The following is a 21,110-nucleotide window of genomic DNA, read 5'->3' as shown; positions in this document are numbered from 1 at the left end:
AATGTGCAACATGTGTACCTTATCTGGATTCTAATTCAAACAAACCAACATCTTTGTGAAAAACATCTTTGAGACAACTGGGGAAATCTGAATTTTAGATGTTATTTAGGAATTCCTATTAACTCTGCTAAGCAAAATAATTCATGATAGTTATATATTTTTTTCAGTGCCCTTTATCCATTAGATACATCTGAGGTATTTACAAGCACAATGATGTGATACTGGAGTTTTCTTTAAAATATTCCAAGTAACAATAAAAACGTAGCACTGGAAAGCTTAAATAAAATAAGATTAACAATGCTGATAACTACTGAGGTTGGGAATTGGGTATGTAGGGGTTCATTCTATTATTTTCTCTATTTCCCAGTATATTAAAAGATTTCACACCAAAATGTTTTTAAAGAAGTCAACACATTCCCTTTTCAATACACAGACTTTCCATCTTAATTATTTCTGGTTTGAAAACAATTTCCCTCAAAAAGCTAAGAATTCAAGGCAGTGCTAGCTATTGGGAAATGCAAAATGTCTAATGAACTCTGGTAGTCATTTACCTGCAACACAATTCAGGAAAATCATCCTTGAATCGAAGGCCAGTTCTCAGCGTGGTCATCATTTTCACCCTCACAGAACTGACATGTTTGGGTCCCATCAATTTCATCAAAGACATCAAACTGTTCAAAGCCTGTAAAGCATGTATGGCTTTAAAATAAAGCCTGGAAACAAGCTGGCAGGAGCAGATGAGCCCCAAGGACAAGTGCTTCCCACCCTAATCTCAGAGTAGCATTTACTCTCTGGCAACACAAGGTCTAATAAATGGTAGTCAGTTCATTTTGTCCAACTGCTTACATAAGAATTATAGACTTGAAAAATACAAGTTGAATTCTGCTTTTTCCTTTAAAGTGATTTGTTATTTTGATCCTAGTAGTCCTCTTAAGCAGTAATTTTAAAACTTACTAAGAATATAGTATCTATTGTTTAGTCTTCTTCATAACCATCCCAAACTGCTATGTAGCACATGTATTTCTGTCCTAATGGTGCTAAATTCAACATGTTCTAACTTAATAAAACAAAAATGCTAACTGGTGACATACTCAGAAAACAATATACATATTTTATTGGTGTGGAACACAGAATCAGACTTTTATCAACAGCTCTAGATTTTAATGAAGGGGTGAAGGAACTCTAGTCAACCTTAACTATGTGCCAAAACATGCAAGCTCTTTCTGGTCTAAAACCCTAGTTTTCTTAGATTTGAGGTTATTCTCTCACTTGAGATAATAAGAAAGATTTTTCATGTACATAGAAGTTGTTTGGGGGATTAAATTCACCAAAAAAACCAAGTATTTGTTGATGAAATCTTTAGCGATTAATACTGTATCCTATCTTTCTTGTTTCCTTGAGGTTCTTAAGAAAAGGGGAGTACAGACCGAAATAAAAGCTTCCATTTCCTGGAAGCTTTACTATAAGTTTACTGACTACAGAGTGGAAAGCAGTAAAAATATAAATTTAATCAGTATCTGAAATTTTATCCCAGTTCTGAAGGAAGTGCTTTGTCTATACTGTCCAAGTGGGTCTAGGCTCTTGGCTTTGAAAAACCGCCACTGCTGCACTGATCCGTATGGTAGCCCCTAACTGGCATGTGGCAACTGGGTGCTTGAAATGTGGGGAGTGCAAGTTAAATGTGTTCTAAATGTAAAATACACACCAGATGTCGAAGAAAGAATGCAAACATCACTGATCATTTTTATACTGATTATGTGTTGAGATAATATTCGGGATGTATGTGGTTAAATAAATATATTATTTAAGTAAAAAAAAATTCTATCCCAATCGCCAAAAATTTCCAATGGTAACTAACTGTGACAGCAAACATAATGAAACTTCATTGTGCCAAATGCATTCAAACATAAACTGACAAATACTGAAGTTACTATACTTTCTGTAACCTACCATTCTTGGCATTCAAAAATACAATGGCCATGACTCACATCAGACCACTTCGGACCAATGAATTCAATAACACAACTTCTTTTTGAGCTATCAAGGATTGCTGGTCTCTTTTTCCCACTGAGCTAGATGTTGTGGTGATGTGAGCCTAAAGCTATTCGGGCTGCCAATCCAAGGGAATTTGAGCTAAGAGATTAATTCTGAGAACACTGTGTCCAAAATCAAGTTATGCCCAAAGCTTATTATCCTTATGCTTCTAGTTACAGAGCCAAACAATTCCTCTAAGCCAGTCTGGATGTGTTTTCTGTCCCTTATAAACAAAAGAACTATAAAAGATGTAATTCTTTTCAGACTCCTCCAAAGCTTATGCAAGTTGTTCAGGAATACAGAATATATCATATGTTTGATTATTTTTTATCTTTGAATGTTTGCAGCCAGAAGCAGAAGTCATGTCTCCTGCATATGCTATATGAATTTTATTCTGGCATTTTGCAACTCAACAATCACTACCTACCATTTTCTTATCTTCAATGCCAACACTGGAGCTCAGTAACTGCATGTTAAAAAAGGCCAAAATGCCCAACAACTTGGGTTGCAAATAATCAGCCTAAGGGGAAAAAAAAACCATTAAAAGTACTATATAACATTTATACAGATCAAATTTCATAAATTGACAATTTATTTAACATCATTTCTATTTTATCTAACTATATTAGAATATTGGAAATAAACACTTTGTGAATTAAGTTTCTCCCAAAGTATGTATTTTCACATGTAATATTTCAAAAATTGGTGAAACTGATTTACAATCACCATGATAAAACATGATTAAACAGTACTGTATACAGTGACTAAATCATAAGCTTTTGAAATCCAGAGTTGAGCTATGGTGCAATCCTCAGGATGACTCATGTCTGGATCTAGAGTGGAGAGGATATTTATCTTAAGGAGAAGAGAACAGAAAAAGACAAGTGAACACCCTTGTCTAGAGCATTTAGAACTACAGTGGGGGAAAAAAAAGTACTTACTAAGAACAAGCAGTCTGCCAGAATGATAGTCTGAAATAGGGGTCAATAACCTGAGGTAATAGCAATAAAGAGGTAAAAGCCATGTGCATCAACAATTACAGGTGAGGTATCACTGACCATGGCACTTTGGGTCTCCTGAAGTAGACAGGGTTAATTCTTTCTTGAAAGAGGTTCCTAGAGGAGAGGCTATGGGCTTTAAGTAAGCCAAACCTGACTTTGGATCCCAATTTTGACACTTCCTAGCATGTGATGCTGGATAAGTTATTTAGCTCCTCTGAGTCTATAAGATGGGAACAATGAAAGCATCAATTGCATAGAGTTGTTGTAGAGATTAAATAAGATAACATGCATTAAGCACTTAGAATATTCAAGTGTTAAACTTGAGTTAATATTATAAACTGGGAATGTGAATCCTCTGCAAAGAAGAATTTTCCTCTTTTAAAATCTTTATATATAAGTAAGAAATAAGAATCAAAAAAAGGTGAGGGGAAGGCTGGGGAGAAGTAGCGATTAAAAGTATTTTCCAATTCCAGAAGAAAGTTGCACTGTTTAACATTGAGACACCAGATTTAAGTAACTCTCATTTACACACACGGCTAGGTTGAGGGGGTGCAGGGTAGAATGGTGTGCACTAATACACAGTAGAGAAGAAGTTAGGTGTCCAACACAGTCTCCAGATTAGATGCTGGGATAAACTTTTTTCTCTTGCCAAGCACAGGTAATCAGCTGTTTTTCCAAAGCCTAAAATTACATTTAACTTACAGACTTCTGATTTGGATTAATAAGCCACAATTCACTAATTGCATGGTTCTAGTCTATGCTTCTTAAATGAAAAGCAGAGATAGATGATACTCACATAGTCTGTGTCAACATTCTAATTTTATAGCTCTTACATTTAGACATAGTCCATTCATCGGCCACTCACCAAATATTAAGTACATCTGCCTAGAATACTGTGCCAGGGGCAGGAATGCAAGATAAGTGAAGTCACTCTCTCCCTACCAGCTTACATGGGAAACTGATATTAAGAGACACAGACATTAAATTAGTAAATATGTAAATAAGGTAATAACTGCCATAAAGAAATAAGTATTCATATAATATAGAAGAACTGGGATGAGGGAATTTACATGTGGTCATCAGGAAACTCCAAGATTTTAAAATGAGAAAGATCCAGTAGAATATTCCAAGTAAAAAGACTACCTAGTGCAAAGGCTGTGATGCAGGAAAAAACTTGACATGTTTAAGAAACACAAACAAAACAATGCTGAAACACAGGGAGAAAGGAAGATAAGAGTTGCACAACATGAGGGTGGAAAGGTATGCAGATCTCTTATAGCCTTACAGATTGTAAGAGCAATGAAAATTGTAGAAGGAATTTAACCAAGGGAATGATATGAGTTTGTAAGAAGTTGTAAGAAGAGTACTTCAAATGCTGTATAAATAATTGATTAAAGATGTAGGAAAAGGAAGAACAAAAGAGGAGAACAGTTAGGAGGCTTTTATAGTTGTCCTGGAGAAAGATGATGGTCACTTGTATGACACAGAAATGGAAAGATATATTTGGGGGATAGACTTGAAAGGACTTTTTGATACTAAATTATAAAGGATGTAGGAAATGGAGGGCTCATGAATATCTCCTAGGTTTTGATTTTAGCAACTAGGTAGATATTCGTACTGTTTCCTGAGAAGGTAAGACTACAGGAGAAGCAGGTTACGGAGGGAAAATAAAGATTTCTAACGGACATGTAATGTTGGGACTTGTTTGAGATGCTTAAAAGACAGGCAAGTAGAGATGACACAGAGGAAGATGGACAGTCTCTGTTTGCCATCCTCTCTCAGCCTCAGATCCATTCTCTGCCCTTTTCTACCTTGTTACATGCCTAGGAGGCTAACCATATTTCATCACTCAAGATCCCCTTTCCTCTGTCTTTCGAACGAAATGTATTTCAATCTACACTTTAGAAGTAGTGAAGAAAAATTAAGTTTTACTCAGTGTAAAAAATAAAATCTAAAATCATTTGAAAATGCATATTTTCCAACACAGGTATGCTGTGACCATGTAACTTAAATCATCAGCCTTTTCAAAAACAAAAAAATCCCAATTTAAAATTTAAATACATCTCTAGCATTTGGAAAACACATAAAACACCTGTTTCTCCAATTTCATAATTAAACTACAAAAAAGGAGAAAAAAAACCCCCATACAACATATTCCTTACCATTAGTTCAGGTGATGTGATATCTCTTGGGCCCTGATACGGATCATCACTAGATGCAAATGAGGCAAGTATTGACAAACCATTGAAAACCTGCTGATAGTGTTCTCCAATACGCAGCAATAATTCATTATGCAATCCTTGGAAGTCTTGTCTCAACAGGCTCCCCAGTTCAATTTCTGTTTCATTCTAACCCAAAGACACATTTAAACAAAAGAAAATAGGTTTACTTTTTTCTCCATGCTGACACCTTGGAAATAAGTATACTGATTTTAATGTACCATTAGTTAATCATGAGCTCTACATCAAGTGACAAGAATTACTAATGATATAAAAAAGGCATTGGAAAAGGATTCTAATCTTGTTCTCTTCTGGTAGGTCTACCATGGGCTGGCTAGAGGTAATGAAGAAAAGTGATCAGACTTCATTCTGAAATTAAACTTAAAAAAGGGAGTCAAGTTTTCTATAAAGTCTTAAAAGGTCATCTACTCATTATTCATGTAACCCCTGGGGGGAAATACAGCACAGTGACTTAGCACACAGTCTTTCTGGCCACACTGCTGGTATTTAAATTCCACCCTTGTCACTTATTAGTTGTGCTGTGACTTGGACAAGTAACCTAATTTGACCTCTCTCTGCCTTAGTTTTCGCCTCTATAAAATGGAAAAATAATAGTACCTTTATCTCATTGGGTAATTGTGAAGAGTTACGCAGATAAAGTGATCCACAAAAACCGTTTAGCAAAGTTTCTGACATGTAGTAAGCACTGGAATGGTATTATCATTTCACCTTTACAATACAGATTTTCTTTCTCAAAATGAATAAATATACTGAATATTCAAAAATTCGTGTGGAAAGAGATCTACTGCTGGCAAATCATGAAACACATGAAATAAATTAATATCAGAAAAAATAGTTGCTTTATATAGGCATATCTCACAAGTTCTCCTGTTCCCATGTAGTCTATTATTCCTCAGATATTGTTCCTATTATGACACCAAAAAGAGATTTTGAAACTTTACATTTAAAAACTAGCAAGAAACTGGGCCAAATTATAATCAGAACTAAGTAACTAAACTCAATATTAACAAATTACAGTACAGCTGAAGGATACTATCTCTTCCTATAGGTACAATTACCTGCATGTTATTAGTCAATTTAGAGCTCCAATCAATTAATAAATTCTAAAATGAAATTAGCTGAGAATCTGATTCATGATTGGATGACTATCACATGCCATTAAGGTAAAATAATCAAAGAACAAAACAAAATAATAATTCTATTTAATACTCTCCTCTTGGCCCAAGACAAAGCTTATTTACATAATTCCATTTGAACTTAAATTACCCTAGGATAGACTGTAAATTACCCATTCTACTTCCTATAAGAATGTCACAACAGCTTTCCTATAATGCTAATTCAAACAAAAGACTGAAATATATACAAATATTCAATTACCTTTAGATAATGAAGGGCACGTTCTAATTCATCCTTGGAACAGGAACAGACCAAATGGGAAAAAATATACTTGAAGTTATTTATTAAAATTTCTCTACGATTGACATTTAATTGTTTTCCTAAAGTTCGAATGAGAGCGGAAGCTGCAGGGCTTGCTTTGGCAGCAAGGTCGGGTAGCAGAACTTGCAGTGTCCTCTGAAAAACAAAAACACTACAATTAACAAAAAGTACAGCTGTCCAGATGACAAAATATTCACATAAGCTATATGCAAAAATATTTTTAAATGCCACACAAATTTGGAGTTCATGTACGACATATTTGCATTCAGATTTACCACTTATCCATTCAATAGATATATACTGAGCATTTACTATGAGTCAGGCAGGTACTGCAGATACAGCAATGAAGAAAACAGACAAGGTCCCTGGTGGCACAGAATTTACATTGTAGACGGAGAGAGACAGACAATAAATAGCTAATGTATAAGCAGTAAAGAAAATAACTCCTCATGAGTACGTGTTAAAACATACTCATGCTCTAAGGCAGAGGTTTCAAGCCTGAAATAGAGCTAACCAATATTTAGACAACAAGCAAAAGTAGCCATAAAAACAGTATTTTCAGTTTTTTAAATTAAAAAAGTTGATGCTACAATATTAAAGAAAATCTTTTTAACGTATCTACCATCCCAATATGGCAAGAAATCTATTTTGATTTTAATCCTAATTCCTTTAAGATCTTGTTCATAAAATATGTACAAAATTCCAAACATGAAACAGTTGGCCCTTCATTTATCCGTGTATCTAATGAAACAACTACTATACGTCAGTCAACTATACTAGGCACTGGAGATATGACAGTGAACAAGACTTAGGCCCTGCCCTCAGAGACACTTAAACCTTATTTCTGTTATGCCTTTCAACTTAATATTAATCCTGTAAGACTTATAACATAACCAGGTAGTCTCTACAAAGTATAATTATTATGTTAAGGTACATAATATTCTAAGACCTAAATATTAGACATTTATTTTCTTCCCAGGGTTTTATTTGCTACTTGGAAAATGTTGCAATAAATGTCTGTGCTTTGGGGCTTCCAGAGTGGAATTACTGAATGAAAAGGCAAAAATAACTTTGTGGTCCTTAGTGTATGCTATCATATTTCCTTCCAGGATTTGTCCAATTTACAAGCAATTTAAGTGTGCTAAAATACAATAATACTGTAGGGGAAAATTCTGCATGAATCGCTATTATAATTTATTAACTAAGAATAATGATAAACTTTGCCTTTGGGAAAACTTATGAAGATCATCTACTTCATCCATCTTTTAAGGCTCAGCCCCACTAACAACTTTTCAAAGGCTTCCCAAACCCTCTATATTACAAACTGTCATCTGATTTCACAGGAGCTCATCTAGTTTTTAATACTGTATTATTCCAATTCCTTAAGGGTAGATATTATCATATTAGATTTTGCAATACCGATGGACCCAATCATAGCACTAAAGACATGCGGCTCAGTAAACTGAATTAACATTAATCGATCAGTATTAACCTTTCAGGATAGCTAACTATCTAGAGCAATGACTCAAATTAACATGAATTTAACTTTTATAACATAAGCAATGTTATCATATTAAAGCTAAAAAAAAAAACAGGTAAATTTGAAAATCTACGGTCTGTACTTGCCAGATTTTCTTTATTTTTTAAAATATTTTTATTGAAGTATAGTCAGTTTACAATGTTGTGTCCAGATTTTCTTTTTAAAATAATCTAGAATGGAATAAACATAAAACATTGAATTGAAAACTTCAATTAAGTCCATTATACTTTGCAACTTACAGTAAGGAAACGATTAAGATCAGGAAAGTCAAAAACATTGGCAATTTCAGACAAGGTATTTAAAGCCATTTCTCTCTGGTGAGCCACATCTTGCTTTCGCATCTCAGCATTCTGGCATGGAGTACTAGGAAGTGCTGTCATCTGACTGGAGTGGAGGGATTCTACCAAAAACTAGAGCAAATGATTTGTTAGTTTTCACACTAGGAAGAAATTTTAACTAATATGTTGCAAGTTAATGAAGGACGGTATGAGACAGTGTTCTAAACATACTATCTGAACCAGTTGATTTAATTTTTAAAAACAACCTTAATGAGGCAGATTGTGTATAATCTCCCTTCTACAGCCTCCCTTCTACCAGGCTTAGTTAAGAAATTTGAATATCTTGCTAAGGATTACACCACTAACAGAGCCTGTATTTTAACATATTCTAACTTTTCAGCCACAAATTAAATCAATCTTTTAAAAAAACAAAGTGCCTTACTCATAATATCAAGGCATAACGGAAATTGTTATTAAAAGAAAGACTAATGAAGAAAGGCATCTCTTAATAAATAGAACATAAAAATTATAAGATAATTTCCCCCCTCCTATTTATAACTTACATCTTCAGACCAAGATGCTAAAATATAAAAATGACAAGATTTAGGTTCTTTCCAGTAAACAAAATACATCATTTAAAAAAAAAACCTATTTTAAAGCAAGAAAAGTAAAATGTACATATGTATTTTTTTAACTCATGCAAAGTAAGGCTATTTTTTACAGTCAAGGCCAATGCTGACTCTCACCTGACAGATGGGTTTCTTATACTGGCTGAAAAAGTTTTGCAGTTTAACACTTTTAGCTGCAACCAGAGCTCTAATTTCTGTGTATGCTGCTCCAGAGACAGATGCTGACTTGGATAATAAACAATGCAGTAAGTGCAAGAGTGCAAAAGGTACCAAATCTCCTTTGGCTGCCCTAAAGTTATTTAAAAAAAAAAGTTATCATCACTGTCTCAAAAATAAATGGAAAACCACAAATAAATGCATGCTGATAACACATTTCTTTCTATAATATTACATCTTTCATGTCACCATGTCTAACACCAGACAAACAAAAAAGGAGAATGGACAAAATAAATAAGGAAGTATACCAAAGCTGCCAAATATACCTTCCAATATCCCCTGTTGTAAGAATCAAAGTATCCTTCAACTCATTATTTCTTGAGATCTGAGCATGTGTATATGCTTCTTTCATTCTTAATACAAAAAGCTAGAACAATAAAATTAACTAGTTAGAGAAAATTTTAGAGCTAGGTTTATGAAAACACATAAAAATAAAATTTAAAGTAAAAATTATCAACCTCTTTTATAAATCCATCTTCAGCATCCAAGGATTCCAAAATATGCTTGATATTTCCACTAAAAGCCACTCTCACATTCTTGTCTGGATCTTCCATTAAATTTAATAAAGTTCCAAGAACTGTTTTTACATCTGTTTCATCTTCTCTAAAATCAAGGTGCTTACAAAGATGACACAGATTATCTATGAAAGCTAAAGGGCAAGAGCATATAATATCTAATTTAACATATTAAATATAAAAGTTTTACTATAAAAATATTGTCAATAAATAATATACTACAAAGAATTCTAAGTTGCCTTATAAAGTCAATAGTGCTTAAACTTGTAAAGCACACAGAATTGTGGAGGATTAAAACAGATACTTAAAAATTTAAATTTACTTTATACTTAATAAAAGTTATACATAATTTAAATCTAAAATAAATTCTAGAATTTTTTTAAGTTATCAAATGACTAGTCACTTAGGATTTTGCAGATCATTTTGTTACTGAGATAGACTTAAAAGCGCGTTTCACCAATCTAAAGAGCTCTGAACTAAGGGCCATCTTAGTCTTACATTACTAGATTTAGGGAGTCCTAGAAACCACCTAAACTATATTGTTTTGAAAACTTAAGAACAAGTTTTAACTTATTACCTAAACAAATGAAATCTTCCAAGTATCTGTATATCTCATGCTCCCAACAAATTCAAACACCATTACCACTGGAAAGTGGCCAAGAAGATACAACCTACACTCTTCAGTTGGGCAAAGCATTTAACTATTTAAAGTTCTAAAGGTCCAAAGTAGTGGCGGGGGACACATTAAGAAGGTCCCTGGGATCACTAAAGAGGACACAGGGTATTAAACCTCATGATACTGAACCAAACATAATGTATGCCTCCATTACACTGTCAAACCACAAAAGCATTTAAGAAATCTAAAAGTTACTTCCCTTGTTAGTTCTGTGATACAGTCTAATACCTGACATCCCATTTATCATCACCTGAGCAATGAATCTACCAAGCAAGTCTAATTTTTAAGGCTTCAGGCTAATTCTATCACTGATTTTTTAAAAAGAGCTTAAATAGGTTTTAAAATATTAAATAAATCATAACAAATCACTCACCAAGTTTCACTGGACTAGGTATTTTTTTTTTTAGTAGGAAAAGGAATGGCTTGCAAACAGAAGCTTTTAGTCGAGAAGATGAACATTCATGTTGAGAAGTGACTTTTAGGCCCTTACAGAGGAGGTCAGTATGTCCATGTTCAGAGAAAGGTTCTATTAAAGAACTTGTCAAATAAAACATGCCATGAAGTGTACAGACAAGCTGACCAAGTATGGTGGCAAATTCTTTCTTGACAATGTCAGAATCATCTTTGACTTTATCTCTGGGGGGAAAAAAAGACGTACTAAGTCTTGTTGCTTAGTTTTGTGGTCTAGATAGTCTTGCTTAATTTGGGGTAAAAGTACTGGTAAGACAAAGGACAGAAGGAAAAAAATTTTAATTCTAAAACTAAAACCAACATTTGCTCTATATACCCAGCAACAAACATAAATTTACATATATGATATCTAGTCAATCAAGTTATATAATCAAATTAAAATATTAATACATACATAAGAATTTTGGGAACTCTGTTACAAGAATTCTGCTGCTGCAATAAGATAAAAAATCCATTTATACAACTTGTCCGGATTACTTCATGGGAGCTCTGCAGGGCCCAGCTGTAAACTGCTGTTCTCCATTCAAGGTATATTCTTCTTGGAAACAGAGTTAGAAGAAATACACATCGTGACTGTGCCTGTGGTGCTGAAAAAATTAAGTGTATTAAACAAGATTTCTAAGTGTTAATTTTATACATGTATACTTATATATTTATTCTTTGTTGTGGAGTCAAGTAACATTTAAAACACATAGTATTTAATTGAAAGCTCCCTTTCCAAAAATACAGCATGTACACTGAAAAACATCTATGCACAATCTTACTAAATAATCTGGGAAATCCAACTAGAAAAATCACACCCATTAGATACCAAAAAAAATTTTTTTTAGATAATTATGTCTTTGGCATTCTTTTTTCTTAAGATAGCAAAAATTTTAAAGTCTGACAATGCCAAGTGCCAGTGAGAATGTGAAACTATAGGAACTCACATATTCTGCTAATAGGAATGTGAACTAGAATGAAATCTTTGAGAACAATGTGACAGAACAGAGTTGAGGATGTACAAATCTTACAATGTATTACTTTTCACATGTCTAACTACTTTTTGAATTATTAAAAAATGTACCTTCTCGTGTAATTAATGAAAAAATAGAAATGATTAAGTGTTAGAAGTCATATATAGAGACAAGTTAAAACAAAACAAACCATACATATAGAATTTTGTAATGACTTACAGTAGCTATCTGAAATCTTCTGGCTTAATGTTAAAAGATTGGTGGCAAATGTGGTGAACTTTAAAGAGTCATCATCAGAATGGGAATAAATCCATGGAAGTGAGAGCATTCCACATAAATCTTCCAGGATATGATCTTCAAATGAAGTGTTTACTACAGAAACACAGAACAGGTGCTTAATTATACCTTTTCCTTAATCATATTTACCTATGTCTTCTTTCAAAAAAAAAGATGTTCTACACATCAAGTGGAATTGTAGCAAACACTGAATAAACAGAGGTTAACACAGAGATGATGTTCTGAGGTCTATGAATATGAGTAAAAGGATTAAATATAACTTTATAAAAATACACATTTATACATTTTTAGAAGGATCATAGCATTCTTCAGATTCTCAAACCAAAAATTTTAAAGTTATAATGTCTACTGACTAAAATGTAATAATCAATCAAAATATGATACAAATAAATTTGGAACTTATAAGTTACTGATGAGCTCAACAGAACTGAAACAAAAAAATTTAGGGTATTCCAAACATTTGTGCATTTATGCTTTGGCAAAAGAGAAAAACTGTTTCTATACTGATTACCTTTAAAGGTTATTTTGATCTATTGCTTACTTGTACTCACCTTGAATATAAATCAAAGCATCATATATTTTCACCACTTTGTCAATAACTGCCTCCAGGTCAAGTTTTTGAATAGATTCTAACAAAGTCCTACAGCTCTTAATCACTTTTGTGTAAAAATCCAAAGACATCCAAGTTATCACTACTGAAGGTTTCTTCTTACATTTCTGTTGACAGTCCTTGAAATTATGGCTGCAGTTAATACATTTTTTAAGACACAGAATTAAAAATGAATTTTGTTATACGCAAAACTAATATTATAGTAAGCCTAAAGAAATTGTGAGTATAAAACTAACCTATAATTTAAAATCAATTCAAAGTAAATGTACATGCATATCAATTAATACATCATTACTACTTTAGGTTTAATCTCTTTGTTAGTCTAAATTACTCTTAGGATTTGGTAATTAAAATTAATCTAGGATATTTAAATATGACAACACCAGGCTTTAAAATAATAGAAGATATGCCCCCGTAAACCCTTTCTCAATAATAGGACAAAGGCAGACTTCAGCCTAATTAGCTATTCCTTCAAGTTATCTCAAATTCCAAGTTTAATGCAGTATGGACGAATACAGTTTCTTTGTATTAGCTAATTAAGAGTGAGTCAGGAAATATCGAATAGATGATCATGTAAAAAAGTAACAGAGTGTTGGGCTATAACGTGACAATAAAAATAAGACTAAATCTTCAGAGAGGGTTCATATTTTACTTCTTTCTTTTGATAGAGTAATTAACTTATATTAAGAATACTAAACTAAAAAAAAAAAGAATACTAAACCGAAAATATACTTCTAACTAGTCCTAAATTCCTACTCTTATTATTGAAGGGCAAAGTTCTTTCGACTATAGTTTGGCTAGAAAAGCACTTGCTTTTGAGTTGTATAAAAATGTGTTCTGCTGCTTTCTATTCATGTATGCCAGGGAAAGTTTAGTTTAGGCTTCAGACAAATAAGAGCTTCAATTTCTAATTCGTAAAGTGGACATACCAGCATTTACTTCAAAGAACTGTTGTAAAGATTAAACAAGATATGTATAGTACTTAACACAGTATTTAGCATTTAGCAGGTACTCAATAAAAAATTTCAATTTCACTGAAAAGTGTGTTCTAAGGTCACAAAAATAAAGTGAATAAAGAAGTCTCCTAAAACAGAAAACTCAAATTTATTACTCAGACCACATCCAGAAAATGTAAGTTATTTTACCAGTCCATGTTTTGATGAGAGCAATGAACAGTACACAGAGCAGTCAGCTGTAAGATGACAGCGATTCCTTCTAAAGTCTCAATAACAGGATTCTTCAGACTATTCAATTCAAGGAAAATCTGAAGGGACTCAAGTTTCTGTTTCAGTGCACTCCATAGTATGCTCTTGTTGTTCATATCCACATGTTTAGTTCTGAAATTAATTATAGCCACAGCACAAAGATGTTCATATTCAATATAAATTTGATTAAAATATGAAAAATCTTTAAAACAAAAGACAGCATGTGATGTCAACTACTGAAATTTAAAACAACTTTCACAGTTGGCTGAAATATAGGAATTCTCTGGCTACATTACAAAAAAATAGTTTATTTGTTAACATTTCTTAAATTGCTAATAGATGTATAGTCTTGGAGATTTTTCATGTATTAAAAAGTTGTATTAGCCAGGCAAGTAAAGACTTACAAAGTCTTTTAAGTAACCATACTTAGCCATGAAATCTTGTATAATAGAATAGACTACAAGAACTATTAAAGTATTTTAAGCATCCCTTTGACTACCTTTAGAAAGAACAAATGTTCTTTGTGTATTTAAGTCAAAGCACTTAACTAAAGATGATGCTTAAGTGAATAAAGTTTTACTAAATGGCTAAATACAAACTGAATGGTCATACTCCTCAGTCTGTTTTGGTGCCTTTTTGGAAGACTTTAGAGACGAGCTGAGTCGACGTCTTTTGGGTGACAGTCCATCACTATCACTGCTGAGATCTTCCTGTTGAATTTGGCACTGAACCTCCTCAATGATTTCCATACTTTCCATCTTTAAGGCTGCATAAAGTGGGCCCAACAAATACTGAGAAAGCAAAAATAATTTCAAAAACTATTTCTTAGAAAATAAGTATATATTATTCATAGATAGCAAAAATGCATTAAGTATTAGTTATAAAATTTTTAGTAAGGGCAACTATTTTCAGAGTCTTATCAAGCAAAACAAAGACCTAAGTTAATCTATATTATTTCATGGTCTATATATAAACACATATAGAGTTCTCTATCTAGAACCATGAGGTTGAAGACAAATCTTTCTCTCTATAACTTGTTTTTCCCTTGACCAAAATGCCACAACGAAAAATTCTACAAGAGAATTTCTAACTTCTTTTATACTACAAATCTAGCAAGACTTAGCAGATAAAATCAACTAAAATATTTAATCGATTTATTGCATTATTTATTTCATTCTACTGCCTGTGTCCCACAGTCCAAATAGAAAAAAAGGTATAATTTGGCATGACTAGTACTGTATACTCATAGGTTTTCTAAAAGGGATTGATTATAACCTGTCAAAGAAAAATCTATGTGAGTGCTCAAAGTTTTTGCAATTAAGTTGATAACTTTCCCCCTTTTAATTAATAATGCAACAAACATTCTTACATTGTACAAACTCTATTTTAAAACATTCTACTCCAATGGCAGTTCATTACCAATGCAGTGAATAAATTTTTCTGAAATAAAATTAAAAACTCATAATAGGAAGCCAAAGTAGATCATGAAAATCATCCTATTCTGAATGTAATTATTAAAGATATTCTATTTTCTCATTATTACTCTTGTAATATATGGATACACTTAAATTAAGAACAAAATAACATGCTTAACAAGTAACCTTAAAAATGACTTACTTCTGCATTGATCTGAACTCCAAGCACATCCACAAGAGCTCTACAAATATTTCTCACATAAACCTTCCTGACTTGTAAAGCAGATTCATATCCAGCTGGCACGTATTTAAGGAAATACTGCAGTAAGTGGCACAAAGCTGCTTTTAGCAAATCAGACTTAAGCTGCATAAGCACACCATCTTCAAACATGACACAGAGTTTTTCTAGCAGCATACTTAAATAGACAGGCTCAATATTTCTATAAGCTTCTGCTTCAGAAGGGAACAGTGTCTTTATCAGCTTTGACAGTGGCTCTTCATAGAGTTTCAACTGGTCAGCATCCATTTCTCCAAGGTGTTTTAATAATCCCAAAAATGAGCTGAAAAAAGTGCTGGCTGGTTGTGCTGGTAGTCCTCCAAGCTCAAAGAGTTCAGTTAAAAGGCTAATTGCTAAAGATTTAACTTTTGGACTACCATACTCTAGCAGACCACAACCTATCCGCCAAAGTAAGAGTTCTTGCCTTCTAAAAAAGACAACTGCAATAATACGAATAAGAACCGTTAATAAAGTGACTTCAATAAGCTCTAAATTTTGCATGTTCATGAACTGCAAAGGAGCTGGTTGTAAATATCCAACATGTTCATCTAATTGACTTAAAAATCGGCTAACTACCACTGGCCATTCCACAGAGTGTCCCTCTGCATCTCTTTCATGGAGGTAAATCAGGTCTTCAAAAAGATGTAATAATTCCTTTGTCAGTACACCAAAAATAGCAGGACTCTTGCTTTTAAAAAGAAATAATAATGAGCAGATGACTTCACAGATTTTCTCATGTAACATATGACACGATGGAGTTGCTGCAATCCGCAGAAGTCTTGTTACAATCCAATTACTGAATTCTTTGAAATAAACAAAAGATATTAAATAAGTACATCAGAGGTGCTAATTAATTTGCTAAATGCTTGATGATTTATTTTTAAAGTATAAACTTCACTAACAAAATAGTCTAAAACATTCCCTACACAATGGAAACATATCATAATAATTTAAAATACCAATTTTGGAGTCAGACAAATTCCTAGCTTTCCATTTATCAGTTGTGTGAACTTTGCATTTCTCTAAACCTCCGTAATTTCATTTATGAAAGGGAAATAATGACACCTACTTTACATGTTACCCTAAAGATCGACTAAGATAATATACATGAAATTCTCAGCATGTACCTAAAGTTAAACAAATGCTCAATAAACAGTACTTACTTTCACTCCTTCAACAAATATTGAGTAGTGATTCTGTCCCAGGTGCATAAGAACAAATCAGTCAGAGGCCTGTCCTCATGAATACTATAAGGGGTTTCTCAAACTTTTTAACTATAACTAAGAGATATATTTTATTTCATGACAGTATATACATATGCATATTTGTTTCATTTATATACGTGAAACAAGTTTCATGAAATAGTACTTTTATTACACGCAACATAACATATTTTCTAGTCTGTTATATTTCATCTTCATAACCCACTAAATAGGTTATGACCTGTTGTTTAAAAATCAGTGTAGCAAAGAATATAGACAAACAGGTATTTATAATACAGTTTAATAACCACCATGACAGAAGCAGTGTTGAATACTCTGTACTGAGCATAAAGAAAAAGCAACTAAGCCAGTCCTAGGGTAGGCAGGCAGTGGTGGTCAGAAAAGACTTTTTGGAGGACATGCTATCAAAGTTAAGTCTTCAAATTCAAGCAAAAATTTTTTAAAATACTCTACGCACTGTACAGAAAAAAAAGATGTTTGTTTTACATTTCTATGAGGAAGCCAATAAAGGGACTATAGTAGTGGGAACTGTAAGAATAAAGCCTAGAAAAATGCTTCAACATCCAGAACAGGAGTCAGCAAACTTGTTCTTACAGGGCTAGATAGGAAATATTTTAGGCTTGAGGGTCAGCCGGTCTTCATGTCAACAACTCAATGTTGCCTGTGAAGTAGTTGCAGACAATTAAGTGTTCTTAGTGGCTTAATGACTATTACAACGAAATTTTGTTCACAAAAACATGCAGCCAGCCTGTGGGTGATAGTCTGCTAATGCCTGATCTAGAAGAAGATTACCACAAACAGAAAAAAGAAAACTGCTGAAGTGTTCAATGGCAAATAAACATATTCAATTACCTCTGCTCCATTCTGGGTATCTAGTTCATAACAAAGTAAAACAACAAGGATGCATGAAATAAAACTAACCATTACCATTTTGCTCTCTCAATTTATAGCAAATTTGACTAAAATATGTGTAACAAAGTGTGTTACATTTCAGAAGAGCAGAAGAAGATAGATTTCATAAAAGAGATAGCAAAGGAATGCACAAATAGCAGGACGTACCAATACAACTGCCTTTAGCCTCATTTTGCCCATGGCTTCCATTCACATTTACAAACATAAGTGGGGAGGACTTCATGATATGCTGAATGAAATCAAGCAACATCACAGAGGTTGGCTGAGAGTCAGTTTTCTTTACAAGTTCTAGAGCAACTAAAACAAGAAAAAATTCATTTAAAAAAGTCATGACAAATTAAATGGCAGTCCTTTTGTTAAGAAACTAGCACTATAATCCTATGTTTCTACTTTTAAATGTTTAGTAATCATGTATATTCATCTATTACTCATTCATTCACCAAACATATGCTATAGGCTTACAATATGCCTGGTACTATATTAAATCTGAGGACAAAAAAACCCCTCACAATCAGGTATGGGAGTCAGACAAATAAACTAGTAATTATAATACAATATGTTAACTACAGTAATCCAGAATAGTGGAAACAAGTGTCTGGGAACATGCTGTGAAGGAGATGATTCCTAGATGAGGAGAAGTTGGTCAAGCAGAGAGGGTAAGGGCAAGCGGTCTAAACAGATGGAATAGCATATGAAAACATGTTTTGCAAGTATTCAGTAGTCTGTTGTTATTTTTAGACAACTCATAATTTTACTGATTGAAAAAGAAAAGCTAAATGACTATTATAAGTCATAAAATCTGTGCCAAATTTGGAATTAAATTTATAAATTTAACGCACTCTATATTACTCCTTCCATGTAATTTTAACAGACAGGACACATGTGACACCATCTTGACAAGCTGGTAATATCTGTCTTTCAGACCACCACAAACAGGAAATAGATCAACCACTCACAAAATCTCATTACATCCCATAGACAAAGTCACCAACTCTTATTTAGAATTTTTTTTGATGGCATTTGCTGTTTCTCAACCACTGGCACTAGGCCTAGCTAAAATAGGGAATGTATCATTAGAACTTGCCAAATATTTTTTAATCTATAGTACTACATATCAAATAAGAACTCATAGCAAGCAGCAGAAAATCTAGAAAACAAAGAGGAAACTAGAATTACTTTAAAATCTTAAATTGTATTATATAACAAGTAACACTGTAAATAACTTGCTTGAAAATAGTAACATCGTGAATTCTACCTATATATCTAAAACTACATGGAGAGAAAAATATCTAGTATAATGCTGTATACATGGAAAAGAAAACAATTTAATTTATAAAATTTATATAAGAAATAACTGTTTCTTACCAACATTTACATCTGTAAGTATTCTGTCAATGAACTGACATAGAATTTGTCTTGGCTTCTGTACAATGGTGTTATATTCCTCTGGACTGGCACTAAAATACAAATAAAACGTTTTTAACCCTTAAAAGGGACTAACAATTTCATTTGTAAAAAATTATCTACAGTTGAACTTACTAAGTATGTTTTAGTCTTAATGTTGACATTCATAGTATCCTTCTGTTTAAAAACGAAAGGAAAATCTAAATACATGTTACTGATTTACAAGGAAAAAAAGAACATGCTAAATGACACCACAGGCATCCAGTCTGCAAAGTCTAGGCTTGCACTGTCCAATATGGTAGCCCTTATTACACGCAGCTTTTGAGAATTTGATATGTAGTAAGTCCAAAATGAAATGTGCTACAAATAAAAAATACACATTGGATTCTGAATATTCATACCAGAAATATATAATATTGCTTTAATAATTTTATATTAATTACATGTTGAAACAATAATATCTGGATATACTGAGTTAAATAATATATATAATTAAAAATTAATTTCACCTATTTCCTTTCTCCATTTTGCAATGTAGCTACTAGAAAAATTTCAAATATATATGTGGCTTCCATTATAGTTCTATTGAACAGTGCTGATTTAGACTTTTAGAAAATCTATAGAAAATACTTTTTCCAACAAGAAAATTCCAAGTGAAAAAAGAGGAGGAGAAACCTACAATGAAGACATAGAACCATATAAACCAATTACATGATCCTACACTGGATTCTGATTAAAAAATAAAAAACTAATAGCAAACTACATATGACAATGAGGAAAATTCAAACACAGACTAGATATTTGATATTGTTAAGAATTATCTCTTTAGGTGTGATAATGGTATTGTGGTATGTTTAAAAGGTCTTTATCCTTTAGAGATAAATACTAATGTTTACAGATAAAAAGATGTCTGGAATTTGCTGCAAAGTAATCTGATAAGAGGAAGAGAGCCATAAACTAATAATTATTAGGTGAAATGGGAAATCAACATATCATTGTATCTTTTATTTCATGTTTGATATTTTCCACAATAAAAATTGAATAAAATGTTAGGAAAAAATACACATATTGAGTCTCAGGTCCAATCAAGAAAAAATAATAGTAAAAGGAGATACAATAATTAAGCAGAGGAAGAATATCCTAAAATCTTGAATGAATTCAACTTGAGTTCCATGATTTGGTGTAAACCACCAAAGAATAAATATAAGAATATAATAGACAGTTTGTGTCCCATTACATAATGAAGAATCACACAGTCATTCATGTCATCAGCATTCATCCAGTACCTACAATGTGCCACACAACACATGAGAAGCTACTGCTGGGAAGAAGAAAGACAGTTTAGTGGAGGAGACTGATAAGTCAACCTAGCCCTCTCCTGAGCCTGGATTATGAAGCCATTCACCAAAAACAGTTAACAGAGGTGGAAGCACAGGTCTGGGGAGAAAAAAGAACAGTTTTAGAAATACTGAGTTTAAAGTCTCAAGGGAACAACTAAGTGGGATGTCCAAGAGATTGTTGTTACAGTTCCAGACCTCAAGAAACATGTAGCCTAGAGATATTGATTAAGTTATCATTAGAAAATAATACATATCAAACAAGGCTACACATGTATTATTTCATATTTCACAAGAAATAAGATAGGGATATTAAATCCTATTTGCATATGAGGAGACTGATGCTCATAGAAATTACATACGTATCACTATTAGCGCTAGTAGTAGTGGAAGCCTTGGATATGAATGCAAATGTATTAAGTAACAAGAAAGCCAAA

General features: G+C 32.8%; 1 protein-coding gene across 1 annotated transcript in view; it reads right to left on the bottom strand.

The window, feature by feature from the left end:
* Window positions 1–21,110, bottom strand: part of ATR (ATR checkpoint kinase) — an 84,314-nt gene that overhangs the window by 56,955 nt on the left and 6,249 nt on the right. Inside the window, exons 2-18 of the mRNA XM_010952243.3 lie at window positions 19,298–19,389; window positions 18,080–18,229; window positions 15,723–16,600; window positions 14,718–14,896; window positions 14,046–14,237; window positions 12,842–13,032; window positions 12,213–12,365; window positions 11,432–11,624; window positions 10,940–11,202; window positions 9,834–10,024; window positions 9,642–9,742; window positions 9,277–9,448; window positions 8,492–8,662; window positions 6,653–6,847; window positions 5,198–5,383; window positions 2,462–2,554; window positions 552–682 (exon numbers count right to left, since the gene is read on the bottom strand). Coding sequence (XP_010950545.2) covers window positions 552–682; window positions 2,462–2,554; window positions 5,198–5,383; window positions 6,653–6,847; window positions 8,492–8,662; window positions 9,277–9,448; window positions 9,642–9,742; window positions 9,834–10,024; window positions 10,940–11,202; window positions 11,432–11,624; window positions 12,213–12,365; window positions 12,842–13,032; window positions 14,046–14,237; window positions 14,718–14,896; window positions 15,723–16,600; window positions 18,080–18,229; window positions 19,298–19,389 — 3,531 coding nt within the window. The remainder of the gene's footprint in view (window positions 1–551; window positions 683–2,461; window positions 2,555–5,197; window positions 5,384–6,652; window positions 6,848–8,491; window positions 8,663–9,276; window positions 9,449–9,641; window positions 9,743–9,833; window positions 10,025–10,939; window positions 11,203–11,431; window positions 11,625–12,212; window positions 12,366–12,841; window positions 13,033–14,045; window positions 14,238–14,717; window positions 14,897–15,722; window positions 16,601–18,079; window positions 18,230–19,297; window positions 19,390–21,110) is intronic.

This window comes from Camelus bactrianus, chromosome 1, assembly GCF_048773025.1.
Source record: "Camelus bactrianus isolate YW-2024 breed Bactrian camel chromosome 1, ASM4877302v1, whole genome shotgun sequence".
Lineage (NCBI taxonomy): Eukaryota > Metazoa > Chordata > Mammalia > Artiodactyla > Camelidae > Camelus > Camelus bactrianus.
The sequence above is the reverse complement of the archived record's forward strand: the minus strand, read 5'-3'. Positions and strand labels throughout refer to the sequence as shown.